This window comes from Macrobrachium nipponense, chromosome 23 (genome assembly GCF_015104395.2).
Source record: "Macrobrachium nipponense isolate FS-2020 chromosome 23, ASM1510439v2, whole genome shotgun sequence".
NCBI classification, from domain to species: Eukaryota; Metazoa; Arthropoda; class Malacostraca; order Decapoda; family Palaemonidae; genus Macrobrachium; species Macrobrachium nipponense.
Genome location: NC_061090.1, coordinates 48,005,594 through 48,021,712, shown reverse-complemented (window position 1 = coordinate 48,021,712; position 16,119 = coordinate 48,005,594). Strand labels below are relative to the sequence as shown.

The following is a 16,119-nucleotide window of genomic DNA, read 5'->3' as shown; positions in this document are numbered from 1 at the left end:
CCGAATCTCAGGATGATCCTGGTGGCTCCCAAATGGCCACAGGCCATTTGGTATCCAGACCTGCTGGCTCTTCTCGCAGGAGAACCGAGAGAGATTCCCCCTTGGCACAACCTTCTCGCCCAGCCACATGTCGAGCGGTACCACCGAGCAGTCCAGTCCCTACGTCTTCACGGCTGGCTGTTATCCGCCATCTCTTGCGAACGAGAGGCTTTTCTCGTAGCGCAGCAACAGAGATGGCTGGAAACGTCCGTCAGTCCTCTGCAGCTGTGTACCAGGGGAAGTGGGCCGTCTTCTGTGGTTGGTGTCGTAGACGGGGTCTATCTCCTCTCAGAGCCACTCTTCAGCAGGTAGCGAATTTCCTCGTTTTTCTTCGCCGAGAGAAGCTCCTCTCAGTCCCCACAGTCAAAGGATACAGAGCCGCCCTGGCCCTCGTCCTGAAACTGAGGGGATTGGACATCTCGAACTCGTTCGAGATCTCCTTGCTTATGAGGAGCTTCGAAAGGTCTTGCCCACCTAGGAACTCAGGCCCCCTGCGTGGGATGTGACTCTCGTCCTTAGGAGTTTGATTTTGACTCGAACGCCGTTCGAGCCACTCCGAGAGTCGTCAGACAGGGATCTGACCCTCAAGACCCTCTTCTTGCTGGCCCTGGCATCGGCGAAGAGAGTAGGGGAACTTCATGGTCTTTCCATGATGTACGACATCCAGGGGATGGGGATCTGTGACGCTCGATTTCGTCCCGAACTTCGTTGCGAAGACTCAGAAACCGTCGGTCCCTGACGACAGGTTCGAGTCCTTCACGATTCCCTCCCTAATGGACTTCACCGATAATGATGCGGATGAGATGCTGCTTTGTCCTGTGAGGGCGCTACGGCGCTATCTGAAGAAAACTCGACACCTCAGGCCTGAGTGTCGACGCCTCTTCGTTAGCACCGGGGTCACCAAGAAAGAAGTATCAAGAACACTCTTTCATTCTGGCTGCGTGAGGTCATCAGGAGGGCGTATGAGGCTGATGGTAGTGACGACATCCGTACGTCCCGTCCGAGAGCTCACGAAGTCAGAAGTATTGGCCCCTCGTTGGCGTTTCGTAAGAACTTCTCCGTGGCGCAGGTCCTGAAGGCAGGGGTCTGGTCTAACCAGACTACCTTTACGTCCTTCTACCTTCGGGATATTGCCCACAGGTCCTTGGATACCTTTTCCTTGGGACCCGTGGGTGGCTGCTCAACAAGTTGTGTAGCTAACCCAGACCCTCGCAGGCTGAAACAGCATCGAGTCCTGGTGTGACTGTGTGGATGGATGTGTGAATGAGTGAGTGACTGGCTCCCTCTTCCCGTCTTTTTCCTCCTCCTCTACCTGTGGGCAGAGGGCCACGGTCGTCACTATGCTGGATGAGGACGAGATGCAGGTGAGCTATATGACAGAGCCCCATCCTATCCCTTTCACTAGGATAGGAGCAGAATATCCACCACTTCCTCCTACAAGGGGGGGAAGTGGATGCCTACAAGAGTCAAACCCATGACTTATATTTGCTCCTGTACAGGAACAAGTTCTTACATTGCTGGTACGAAGAGATAACGCTTGCCTCTCTCTCGTACTCGGTCCAGAGGTCTGACCATTGATCCTGCGGTGCACACCCCGATCAATCGGACAGAGGCTTGGATCCCTCCCTCGCTCTTACGACCAGGGAGACTTCCAAGGTTGGGCGAACACCAGTCTGTTCACAAAAGACTCAGATTCCTCCCACCAAGAAGTGAGTCTTCCTATTGTAAAAGGACCGAAGGTTTGTATGCCGTGTCGGAACAAATGACAATTTGTCCAAAATTGCATTTTTCCTAACTATACAAACCTGAGGTCCTTTTACACATAGCCCCACCTCATGCCACCCCTCACTCTGCAGTTTTTGCTTGGGCCAAAAGCAAAAGTGATTTGTTTACCTCCCAGTCGCGCGTGCGCGCCTGTCGGACAAGCAGTTAACTACCGAACCCCTTGTTCGAAAGCTTACGACCTATCCAGCTGCCGCTAGTACCTTCCTATTGTAAAAGGACCTCAGGTTTGTATAGTTAGGAAAAATGCAATTTTGGACAAATTGTCATGTTAAACTACAATAAAGTTTTGTACATACTTACCTGGCAGATATATACGATTAATGACCCACCCAGCCTCCCCTCAGGAGACAGGTGGAAGAGAAAATCTGGATTCTAGAACGGTAATAGTTCCTATTTTTGCCACCCAGCGGCGGGGCGGTAGATCACCTGACCTACCTGTAGCGTGTGCCGCGAAATTTGAATTTCTGTCGGGGACGACGGAGTCTATAGCTAAGTATATATCTGCCAGGTAAGTATGTACAAAACTTTATTGTAGTTTAACAATATCATTTTTTTCGTTCTACTGGAACTAAACTTTAATTTACCTTTGAACTCGTAAGCCGACCCGTTGGTACTGTCATGTAGCCTTCAAAGGTAAATTACTGCTTAGTTACAGTCGTCCGAATAAATATTAGTTTCAAATCTTGTACAGCAAGTAAAATAACATAGGAAAACGTCAATTGCCATAGTCTAGGCAACCGCGGATTGCTTCTGTAGAAATACCTTACAACAGTTCCAACTCCATTTTTCTTAAATACTAATTTATGTATTTTTATGGGTGTTTTATTGTGTTTTGAATTATTATATGTAGTAATTTATGTGGGAAATGAGTTGTTTTCTGTTTTCTACACCCCTACTACATCCAAAAAAAAAAAAAAATCATTGACTGCATGTGCATGTACCTAGCTACTATTAGGTTACTAGTATCATAATCATTCAAAACACAAAGCACAAATATTACCTACATAATTACTTCAGAAAACCTGAGTTGGAACTCGTAAAAATAAGCCAACTGATTACAAAGGACACCATCCTAACATAACCTAACCTAACCTAGTAGGCCGTGTTACATGGCCTAGGGGCTCCAACCCCCCAGACAGGCTATCTGATTACAAAGGACACCATCCTAACATAACATAACCTTGTAGGTGGGGTTGCTTAGCTAGGGGCTCACCCTCCACCCCGCATCCCACCAATTATATGCCATGCTTCCTGTTGTCATTTTGAAATAAAATTATAGATTTACCTTAATTGGATGGACAAAAACGTTTTGGTGGCTTTATTAGGGTTGCCAACTCTGATAAATTTCAATAAAGGATAATAATTAGAAATGTAGCCCTATTTTTTAATTAAGATTTAAATGTATCCACAAGTTTGAATATAGCTACTTTGACCTTTACACAAGCTTCCAGTTTTTAAAGTTATATTTGTTCTGACTTTTGGTAGACTTCAGCAATTGAAAGAAAGGGCGGTTGTTGTCATCCAGAGTCAACGTCATAGTCATCAGTAAAATTAGTATTTTCTTTTTCTATGTTTTTTATCAGAAACATAACTGGTCCAACAGCAAACATTTTTAGGTAGTAGCTACAAGTGAAAATGACTTAAGTCGTGGGCTTTAAATGGCATAAAACACTAATCAACTAAGCATGTGCACCAGAAATGCTGGCTGAATAGTCAAATACTTAGCCTGCTGTGACACGGCAAAATATCCACTTTGTTAAAGCCTTTTTTTAGTTGTGAGCTCGATTGTTGGTTTTGGTAATGCTACAGAAGATATCGTTTATGAACCCTTACTGGACAGGGTAAATTTCGAGGTCAGCCAATTTACGAAAAAAAAACTCATCAATGGAAAGAGGAAGATATGCAAATGTACATGGTGAAAGAAAAAATATATATATTTTCCCTACCTTCCATGAGAAGTTGAAAATTACTTTTTACAACCCCTCGTGGGGCCTCTTTTACAAGCCAATCGTAAATTTTACCAACTTATATATGTTTTTACGTACTATTAAATTAATTTATTTTGCAAAATAATAATTACTGCTCACACAATATCAAAACATAAGAAATAGAAGCAGTAAGAAATTATTAGCATATTTGTTGAAAAATATTTAAGCAAATGTACTGAGAACGAAGATTCAGTAACTTTTTTTTACTTGTACATGTCTTTTCTACTTTTTCCTTCCACTTCTATCTGTAAAATTACATTTACAACTGACAAACTATCGTAAAAGACAAGAACCAAAAAAAAGACGGCAACCCCTTGGTATATTTACGAGCAAATTTACAAAAAGATGTCATATAAAAGAGAGACAGGAAGTTCTTCCTTCAAGTCACAAGCAGAACTGAAGTCCTGAGATGCCCACATATGTGATTTTAGTCAGTATAAAAGATGCCATTAGTGAATTTATGGGCTATAAAAATATTGGCATCTCTTTCCTGCCCGATTCTTTCCAAATTGTTTAGTTACAGGATCAATCTGTCCGATCAATCTGTCCACCACCCCAAACCTGTTATTACTACTCCCAAGGATCAATCTGTCCTTTAAGGGTTAATAAAAGTTTTGGACATTAATATAGAAAAGGGTGTATGTATTTACTGGTACAGATGAGATAATATGAGAAATTTAATGAGGTAGGTAATTTGTTGTTTGTATTTGTGTACTTCCCTGAGGGGCTGGTATTAAACATGGTGCCCCACAGCTTTTGTAGAATTACCAGTTTTTCACCTAGAATTAGGTTAGGTATTGTGCATGTGTTCTTTAATTAAGATTTTTGCTGCTGTTGAATATGCCTTTGGGTGTTTAGCATTTTGGAAATGTAATGCATGTTCTTCACACATTCCAAGTGACACCTATCAGCTCATGTGATCAAATACCAAAATGTCCTGTACTAGGATAAAGGGAGGCCCTTCCTCATCAGAAAGACATTCCCACAACTCAGGTCAACTTTGTTCTCTTGTGTATTCACTAAACCATCATCTGGTCGTGGATTCTGGCTGCCAGAAAAGTTATTCCTTCCAACGCATTGCTGTAAGCAAACTCTCATGTATTTCAAGTGGAATTTGGAGTGAATTAAGAAAGAAATGTGTATAAGTACAATCACATAAGCACTGTGGAGTTTCAGTTGTGATGGCAGTAAGGATAAAACCACTGATTACAAGGTAAAAATGCATTTTAATTCAAAACATGACCCTGGGAATAAGACATCTCATACTTTCACTAATATAGGCAACAAAATGTTATTTATATTTGTGCTGATTACAACTGCAATCTCGAGTAATATCAATAAATGTTACATATATATGCAAGTATTGTTCAAATGAGCGATGGGAAGGCTGGGAAGGACGTGGTACCGATAGTATAACCGAATTGCACACACAATCATCACACGTCAAATTGAATTTAAAAACTGCCTTTAACACATTTTATGAAGACTTCACATGCTTATTTTACTTTGTAAGGCGGTTGCATATATCTCATTTGTTGATGAGACTTCAATCTTTTGAATGGTATGCTTAAAATTCAATTGTATTGTTGTTCCAGCGATTAAATATAGAGTGAAAAAGTGGTTTTTCTTTGGATCAGTGGTGTTTTACCCTACCTTCTTGCCACTGCCATTTGTTTTTGTTTATGCCTTTTGTTTATGTTTTTATTAGTCTATTTACAATCTTTCATTTATGGTGTTAGGTTATTTCTCCAAGGGACTGGTACTAAACACAGCACCCATTTTGCATGTAGCTAGTGGGCTAAACAGATTGTAACTGAACTAGAGGGGCACTGTAGAGGCTTCAGTTCTACTGTAAATCTCAACAGAATCTGTTGATAAATAGCTGGTTCATACCTATATATCAGCAAGCTGTCACAAATTATGAAGCATGAAAATACCATAGACTAGGCTAGGTAACCCAAAAGGTATACTATTGGGGACAGAGATACGCTGTAACTTTCCATAGCCTAACCCAATCTAAGGTACCAGTTTCTTACATGACTGGGAGGCCTGGACCCCCTACCCCTCTTAACTTGACTTAGAATGCCAGGAAAAGCATAAAGTGCAGAAATGCATCCAAACTTAACTTTTCCAAATCTAATTTAAGCTAAGGTATCAGGTTCTTACTTGGCTGAGGGCTTTCCCCAGCTTAACCCTCCATGTAACCTCACAATTAATCTCATCGTTATCATCTACTCTTCTGCAGTGGAGTTAGGTTGTTAAATTTTGATTTTAAAGAAAGTTGAATTGTGACATCAAGTTGACCAGATCCTAAAGCTATGGCATGATCTCCTGTTTCCGTTCAATGCATTTGGTCACACATTTCACAAACCTTTAGCAAGTTGATAATCTATATCTATAATAGTTGATCCATCAGTTCATTATACCCATAACATCATTTAACACACTAATTCATCTCATGACTTAAAGATGATTCAGATGACTCATCCACATTTAACTGATTCTGAGAGTGAATTACTAAAATTCTCATCAACATACGTGGCAGCCGCTGCAAGTGCTTTACTGTATGTCAGGAATTGCTACTTTTTATATTTCTGTGGAGATACAATGCATAGGATAATATAATCTGTCAAAACTGAAAACTGTAAGTCTTTGCAGGTTCTATGTAACAATAATATGACCATACATCTATCTATCTATCTATCTATCTATCTATCTACTATCTATCTATCTATCTATATATATATATATATATATATATATATATATATATATATATATATATATATATATATATATATTATATTTCTGACTATCATTTTCCTGTGGTATTTGCTTATTTAATGAAGTCACGTGCATCTACTGTGAATTTTTAAGCATTTATATATATATATATATATTATATATATATATATATATATATATATATATATATATATATATATATATATATATATATATATATATATATATTTATATATATATATATATATATGTATATATATTATATATATATATATATATATATATATATATATATATATATATATATATATTTATTTATATATATCTCATCCTTTTGTAATTTTCCAACTAATTAATCATAAGCCTAACTTCGCTTTCCTATGAGGTTCAATAAACTCCTCTGAGAACTCCTTATCTGCTGAGGTAGCTGCCATGATGCCTCTTCAGAGTATAGTTCTAAATGAAGTAAATCTTGAGATCACACCATAGGTGTGGAGGCTTTGGGCCACCTGAACTAGAACGGAAACCTCGAACCTGACAACGGCAGGTTGCGAGCTGGTCAGAGAGGCCGATGAACTCTGTTCACTTTTGGTCAGAGGCGAACCCCATATACAGTGAGCTTTACTAACAGTTCAGATGACTGGATCCAGCGATTGTATTGTCCTTGGGGCCCTTAAGGCTTAAGACAGTGTTATGATTGATTTGTGTCCCATCAGCTATGTGCCCTCAAGTTTTGATTTTATTCTCAGTGGTATAAGTGGTGTTACAATTACTATGGTCATCCACGCATATGTGTATATGTAAGTGCGCTTGCTTATGCATGTGCATTCCGCTTCATGCATATACATTATATATCTTAGAGATGAAACTACTTTATTAATTAAAAGTTACTCCATTTCCAACAGATACAAGTAGAAAACTATTTGCATAAGAAATTGATGTGTTGGCCCATGCCCTGTCATTGCCTCACATTATAAGAAATTGATAGGCATATGCCTTGTCATTGCCTCAAAATATAAGAATTTGACCTGCCTATTCCCTGTCATTACCTCAAAATATAGGTATTTGACATGTAGGCCTATGCTCTTTTATGCCACAAAATATAAGAAATTGATGTGTAGACCTATGCCCTGTCATTGCCTCAAAATGTAAGAAGTTGATGAGTAAGCCTATGACCTGTATTGCCTGAAAATATAAGAAATTGATGAGTAGGCTGAACCTTGCAACTGGCTGCATAAGTCTATGTTTTATTTCCATTTATGTGGTCTATATCAGATTGCTAATGTAGGGCAACATTAATTTAAAAGAAAAAAAGCATGATGTGTGTTGTATTTAGGCTGTGTAGGATGGAAAAAAGATGCACAGATAAAATGATCACAATGATATATACTAACTTTATATATACTTTATTGGAGATCTGTTGCATACTTCAGAACTCTGGGAACTCAAATCTGTGGTGTCATGATCCATGCACAAAACTCAACATTACTTAATGGAGTTGTATCTGTACTGGTAATCATTTGGACTGTTAACTAGTGTGATATCATTACCCCTTCAAGTGCTAGCCAATCACTGGCATGCAGTTGGTGGGGCTTAGCTGCAAAGATAGGTGGAATTTGCTATACTTCCTTAATGTCATCACTAACAGGGAATCTTCCTTAGACTATCATGACTCCTCATTATTCATCATCAGTTCACAATTGGGTTTCAAAGAGGCTGCCATGTTTCTTGCTTACAAGGATGTTCTTGACCAAATGAATACCTTTTCTCCAGACAAGGAGTTCATTTGGGTTGAGAAGCCCAATCAAGCTCTCCTCCCCTACGCTGCCTCAACAGGAGCGATTCTTCTTGCCTTAGAGAGGTCTTGTGCTGACTGCAGGTTGTCCTGACTATGTTTCGCCCAGACTTGGATCTCTTGCTGTTTCTTCTTGCCACGAAGGATATCCCCTCTGGTAACAAGAGACAGCGATCCTGGAGGACACCGCTATGGTTTCCTTCTAGGCAGTCTCCCAAGAGATCTGTGATCTTTCACTCCTTTAGGGCTTTGCCTCCTCGGATGCATTCATTCCTGGAGAGGACTCTGCCATCTGGAGACTTGTCAGGGGGTTGGTTTTCCCCAGAACCAGACAGCAACCTGTCGTCTCAACCCCTAGGAACGGACCTTTATTCAGTTCTGCCTCTCTCTTCTAAAGAGTTGGTAGATACCGCGTTAGTCAAGGAACATGCTAGGACATCTGCCTTGTCCTTCAGGTAGTGGCCAAGACCCTTGGGTCTTTGTATCTGCTTGGCCCAACCAAGTCAGGCTTTGAAGGACAATTCTTTCTGTTCTGAGAAAGTGTGTCTCATTCAACCTTCTTTCCAGTCGGGAAAAAGGTAAAAGGAAGGAGGTAAAGAAAGAATGCTTGTAACAAGTTGTCCTCCTACTGCTGATGCCCTGATGAAGGGATGTCTGTAAGTCTCTGGACTTGATAATGACATAGCCAAGAACCAGTAGTAAATATCCATCTGGAGAAGTATTTGCCTTCTTCTGGGTCTCGGCCATCTTCCATTGAAGTTCCGTTCCATCTCCTCTCCTGTATTCCCCTTTTGGGAACAGCTGGTAGCCTTTTGGGCCTTCTGAAAGTTTCAGGATTTGTTTTTTGAGACACTCAGTGGTGTTGTTGAACAGCACCACAATAGTGGCATATATCACCAAACAAAAGGGTCTTGGATCTCCTGTTTTGTTTGACATTGCAGGTGCTCGAGTGTAACTGTAGTCCACTTGATAATTATATAAGCCAAACACATTTCTGGATGGAATGTATTGACAGGCAAGTGCAGCCTCTGGATTTGAGTGATTTGGGGCAGAGTGCTTCCTTCACTCAATCTTTCATGGAGAGGTTGCTCATCTTGAAAACTCCTTATCATCTTTCTGTTTACCACCTGATACAGTAAGTTCTAGAAGTGAAGCGACAAATTTCAGAATTGATCGTACTTCTTTAGAATCTCGTGGGGTTGCCAGTTTGCATATTTTATTCTAATTATTGTTATCCTCTTTATCTGATAATACGTATGAGTGATTAACTGTAGAAGCACAGAAAGTATTTCCCAGTGAATGATCTGTTAGTTCAATAATTGTTTATTGTTTATTAAAAAAAAACTAAGTTTTCCCCATAGAAACATCTGCGGCTCTCAATGTGTGATATCAAGTGTTCACCATAGAGTGGCAGCAGGAACCGAGTGCATAAGCATTGAGCTAATATGATTTGCAAATTAACTTTCTACTTTTATAGCGTTATATCGAAAGTTATTATGATTTATTTTGATAAAGCACAAAGAAGTGTAGCATCTGATTAAATGAAATATAAATAAGACACAAGTTAATGTGAAAAAAAAAAGAAATCAAAGTTATATGCACGTTTAGCATTGGCTAAATGGTTAGGCCTATTCAAGAATCAAGGAAATATATTTTCCAGCTTGTAAGTTAATAATTTCATCGAATTCCTCAATTTTGCAAATTTTTGCATGTGGAATTGCATTCGGGGTCGCATCAAACAAATATTTTCTAGGTTTCCACCTTTTTTTTCAGTGCATAATTGAGACTCTTCTTGTCTATACGATCCGGAGCGTGAATATGCTTGGTGAGCATTATTTTAATTCGAGTATCTCCTGTTATTCTCTCTCTCTCTCTCTCTCAGGACCTTTTTATCTAGTCAGGAATAACCAGAGGCTTGTTTTAAGAATCGAGCACTAGGCCTATTGGTCATGCTCGGGTGCTTTATAAATATATATATACATATATATATATATATATATATATATATATATATATATATGTATTTATATATTTATATATATATATATAAGGGATTTTGACATAGGAAAAATCTATTTCTGGGCGAGGTGAAATGTGTCTTCTTTAGCACTATTTCTAGTAAAATATTGCTATAATACCAGAGAACTGCTAAATTGGACATGTCAGAAGCCTCTGACTCGCTCACCTATATAAAAGGTGTCGGTATAAAACTGGGGCGAGTGTTAAACACTACCACAGCAACCCCTCCAATTAGCCTTTTCCTCATCAAATACCCTAAATACGGGGAGCCGACCCATAGGTCACACCTAGCTACCCCGTTGAAGGCGTCTGTGACGTCATACTTTTCAATAGCCTCCTCGTGTTTGCACGCTCGTATAAAGCTATCTGTTCTTTTTCATTGTTTTGTATTATTCCTCGTTATGGATCGTCAATCTGCCTCTTCACCCAAGTTAAGTACTGGTTCAGCTTTTTTCAATATTTAGGGAGTGAATTTGCCTTTCGTTTTGCCTTTATTTAGGGTTTTGTTAGGCGTCACTTTACCGTAGCGGGCGGCGGCGAGTCGCCATTACGGCGTATCCTTGTATTGTACCAGTTTCGAGTGGGCTTCCTTCCTGCTCGTAACATGTGATATTTCAGTACATATTTTATTTATGTCTTGGGTGGCAGTTTTTAGTCGATCCCGTTTTCGTTTACGTGAGTGCTAAAGAAGACACATTTCACGGAGCGACACGGCTGAGCCCAGAAATATACATATATATGTATATATATATATCCCCCAAAAAACTCATACATTTTTGTTATACAATAATGCTTGACTGTATCAAACTGATTACTGCTTGCCCGTGGGAATAGGAATTTGGGTGATATCACTCCCTTATGATATGCCCACTTACGCAAATTCAGTCTTAAATTTGACGGTTGGAATATGATTAGAAGATTTGAGGTAAAAGGTTGAAGTGAAAAGGGTGGAGTTAGGATTGTGGGTGAGATAGAGGTAGAGGTAGAGGGGGGTTAGGGGTGGTGGGGTCTGTTGTCTCCCGACTTAACCAGGTGGTCATTTTACGGGTGTTCTCAGGGCTGTTTAGTTCATTAGGTGACCCAGGCAAGAACTCGTGGCGCCCCCCTTCCCTCCAGGCTGGAAATAATAACATAAACAATTTCGAACACAACTAGCATCTCAAGTTCCACAACAAAACAACACTTTATTAATAAATCATCTTCACGTATATGTATACACAACAAGGAAAAGTATAGACTCAAAAGTATACAAACTATTTTTGTAAATTTTAATAGAATAACACCATTATACATTTTTATTGCAAATCCTACCTAAGATAAATTGAAAAAGGTAATCTTGCCAATCTAAAACCATAGAACTCAATGCATATATGTTGAGGGCTATGCTAAAACTATTATATACAAGTTTTCTTCACTAATTTTTCATATTTAAAACCTGACTCTTCTTGACTTTCTTGCAGCAAAATCATCTATAGTGTCATCATACGAAATTTGTTTGGATATTTCTCTATTGATACTAATTATTGCCAGCCCATTTAGGCGCTCCTGTGACATAGTAGACCTTAAATGTTTTAATGAGCTTAAGTCACAGTAGACCTTAAATGTTTTAATGAGCTTAAGTTTAGAGAAGCTTCTCTCTGCAGATGCCACAATCACAGGTGTAGTGAGAGCAATTTTTAATGCCACCCACATGTTTGGATAGATCTCTTTCAGGCCTTTCTCCTCCAGAAAAACAAGAAGGTCTAATGTTGTCATATTTTGTTTTGGCCATTGTTTTGGAAATGACTGCATCTCTACAATCAGTTCACCATAATTTAAATCAGAATGATCCCCAGATGTGAGTGTATTACACAAATCTTTTGCCTGCTTTTCTAGCTCACTAGATGTCAGGTCAGAGTAGTTTATGAGAACACTGAATTTCTTTGCAACATCACTCATCATTCCAGTTCTCTCTCTCAGAGATTCAATGGCCATATCCACAACTACATTGAAAAAGGAAAACTCCATTTTTTCAAGGCATCGGTAATAGGTTCATCAGGGGCCTCATAGGAAAACTGCCTTTTAGTAGTTCTGAGTCTTTTCTGCTTTAGAGCAGCTTCCACATTCATCTCCTCACATATCTCTTTGGCAGATGTCTGGGCATCAGCAAACCCAGTGTCTCTGTAGCTAACGAGGGAGGTTTCAGCCTTCTTGAGAATGCCAACAGCTACATCCAGATGCATGCATTGTGATTGCAGAATTTTATTTACAGAAGTAAAGATTGGAGTAAACACAATGCTTAGAACTTAACTAAGGTGGCGTCGGGAGCAGGCGGCTGTCTTAGTTTTAAAGCTCCTTGATACTGACTACATTTACTCATCCAGTGTTGTCAACTTTTCCGAAACATTAAACACCGTTGCATCAAGTATTAACACTTCCATTATTCATTTATTTTCACGTTTACACTTATATTTATTTATTTGAATTATTCACGTAAAAATAATACTTCTTTCATTTATTTATCTATTAATTTTGGATGGCAATTTGGCGCCCCCCAAGCAAATGGTGCCCCAGGCGACCGCCTGTGTCACCTGTGCCTAGAAACGGCCCTGGGTGTTCTGGTTGCTTGCGACTGTCTTTCTTATTTCTTATATAGCGAGCCTGTTTCCCAGGTGCAAGTAACAGGTCCTGGTGTCGGTCCTAATGGTTCTATTTTTGCCTAAATAAAACAGACAGCTGCCCTGCATTGTAAGACAGCTGCCCTGCATTGTAAGCCTTGCTATGCCTGGAACTAGGCCTAGTCACCTGAAGGTAGCAGTAGCAGTTAGAGCCTTCTCGAAGATGGTGTTTCACGCTCGGTCCTAGAAGCTAAAATCGGAACTACCAACCACACCCAACTTCTCTGTTGAATCTAGGTGCATTCATGGTAGATTATGTTTAATGTTGCGGAGATTTTCCCTTTACAATCTATTGATTCTTGCATGGTTTTATGCATCTTCGCTAAAATAATTGATAATACAGTACACTATGATATTAAATATTTCTTTCCACATTGCTGGAAATGTACATTGGTAATGTTGGTTATCCTGTGTTGAACAAAAATTTCAAATTGTTTCGTTTCTATAGTTTGAAGTAATTACTATACAACTACCATCCAACTTACAACCTGCTCGACATATGACCACTCGTACTTACAACCTTACTTCTGACAGTTGACCATTGACTTACTTGGCACTGCGCCATCTCGTGAGAGCTCTCATCACTCGAGCAGTATCAGTTTGAGTTACCCTGCCCTATCAACACCATCATTTGGTATTAACTGTAGTGTAGATTGAATTGCAAACCAATTTACGTAAGAATCGACTTCTGACATGCATGTAAGAACCTAATCACATTGTAACTCGATACCTGATTGTACATAATATATATTACATAAATGATTAAAATATATTAGTAGAAGTACATTATGGTATAAAGATTGAAATAATGATTGTACATTACATTATAGTACTATTTAAGCACTTTTATATAGCAAAGGTTTGATATTTTACCCTACCCAGTAAGTTGGCCACTTTCTAAGGTTCGACTTACATCTATTCTGACTTACAACCAGTGGGTCGGAACCAAGCTTGGTTGTAAGTAGGATGGTACTTGTACTTTAAAATAATTACTATTACCGTAATTTTTTTTATGATTGTTATAAATATCATAGATTTGATATTTGTGCATCATATATTAGCTTTATTTTGTTTGATAGAGCTCTCACTGTAGAAAAAAAAGGTTTTTCAGCTACGTGTTGTAGTTGCCAATTAGGAAATTTTGAACGAAATCCTCTGAAATCTGTCGCTTCACTTCTGAAACTTACTGTACAACAGAAGTCTGTAGATCTTCTGCTCCATCGCACCTGACCCATGGGCCGCTGCGATGATGCACGATGACTTTATGGGACAACCTCAATGTTTTTGTCGTCTCTCTGTGTTTGTCTAATTCGTAAGGTGTTCAATGAACATTGTTGACCTCGAATTGAGGATGAATGCTGGAAGACTTCGCCTTTTACCCAACCTGGTAGCTCTGCTTCTGAAGTACCGAGAAAAGTTCCTCCCTGACCCAATCTTCGATGTCAGTGACATGGGAGAACAATCCTCAGGCAGAACAATCCTTGACTTCACGATTAGAAACTATCCAGCTTCCCTTGCAATCATAGGCTTTCTTGCCAAGGGGCAACAAAAATAGCTGAATAACTTTTAGTCCTCTGCAGCATTCCAAGGATTGGAGCTTCTTTGCTGGTTTGTGTCATAGATGGGACTTTTTTCTATGGTCAGAGTTACTCTTCAGGTGATCAGACTTCCTTGTCTTCTTTCACCGAGAGTTGCCTCTTTCCGATTCAGTTGTGAAAGACCTAGGTCCACATTCAGCCTATTCTTTCACCTAAAAGTAGCCTTGTTTCTCCTCTTTCGAGATTTAGCCATTGATGAGAAACTTCATTAGGTCTTGGTGGTTTGTGACTCTCATTTAGGGTTCCTGTCTCATGCTCTTAACACACCGTTGCAAGAATCATGAGACAGATGTTTCTCAAGACCTTCTTTCATGTGAGCCTTCAAGAGAATGGGATCAATGCCTCGACTCCGTGTCGGTTGTTGTAGCAAACTCCGAATCCGCCGTTGGCATCTGTTACCAGGTTCAAGTCCTTCATGGTCCCCTTTTCCTTGGACTTTGTAGTCGATGATCCAGATAAATTATTACATTGTCCTGTTAGAGTGCTGCGGTACTTTGGGGAAAAGAATGGACATCCCTAACTTGGATGTCAATGACTTTTTACTAGTACTAAATCACCCAGGGAAGAAGTGTCTAGGGATACGTCTTTCTTCTGGTTTTGTGAAACGATTGGGAGGAGGTTCTCAGCAGCTGGCGGCGATGACACCTGTACATTCTTCTCGAGAGCTCATGAAATCAGTGGCTTACTTCATTCCTTGTATCCCAGAGGAATCTGTCAGTGTGGAAACAGAAATGGGGTCTCATTGGACCACATTTATGTCGTTTTACCTTTGGGTTTTGCCTACAAGTCCTTGGAACCTTTTTTCCTCAGACCTCTGGTGGCTGCTCAATAAGTTATTTTTTTACCTGGCTCCTTTTAACAGGACAGGTAGTATCTCGCCTAAGGTGCGGTTCGGGAAGTGAGAGGGATTACAAGAGTGACTGGCCTCTCCTCCTCCTCCTCCTCCTTCCTTGCTCTCCTACTTCTCTTTCTTTAGGTTGAGAATAGGATTCAAACCTACACTTGCTGGAACTGGTGTCTAACGCGCTAAGTCCGCACATCAAGCACCCATTCTTTTTTATTTCTAGAATCATAGAAGCACTCCCATTCCTTCCTCTAGCACGGGAGGAAGGAGAGACTGGCAATAAGACAAACCCTTGTCAGGTCTTTGCTTTACTGCCTCCTACTCTTAAGATTCTTTCCAACCTTTTTTCGCGTGAGTTACGATTCCTCCCTCATTCGAAAAAGTCTAGAATTCTGACATTTGATCAATATGTTAGATGTACTCCTCCTTGCTCTTTCAACCAGGAGGAGTAGCCCAGTTGTGGTGAACTCCAGTCGGTTCAAAGAGACTCGCTCAGATTCCCCCCTCCAACTAGTGAGTCTTCATAAGGTGAAGGATTGATGGTTTGTATATGGATCGTGTAGGAACAAATGATAAAGAAAATTATATTTTTCCTAAGTATACGAATCTAAGGTTCTTTACATTACATTGATGCCCACCTCATTCCACC

General features: G+C 39.8%; 2 protein-coding genes across 7 annotated transcripts in view; one reads left to right on the top strand and one right to left on the bottom strand.

Moving 5' to 3' along the window:
• Nucleotides 1-16,119, top strand: part of LOC135200312 (uncharacterized) — a 338,907-nt gene that overhangs the window by 94,643 nt on the left and 228,145 nt on the right. The gene's annotated exons all lie outside the window — the stretch shown is intronic.
• On the bottom strand, nt 11,800-12,345 carry LOC135197787 (uncharacterized). The gene has a single exon (XM_064224903.1). The coding sequence runs from the start codon at nt 12,343-12,345 to the stop codon at nt 11,800-11,802; it is 546 nt and encodes a 181-aa protein (XP_064080973.1).

Excerpts from the sequence above, each read along its gene's own strand:
- LOC135197787 (XM_064224903.1), bottom strand. The coding sequence starts at position 12,345 with ATGGCCATTGAATCTCTGAGAGAGAGAACTGGAATGATGAGTGATGTT.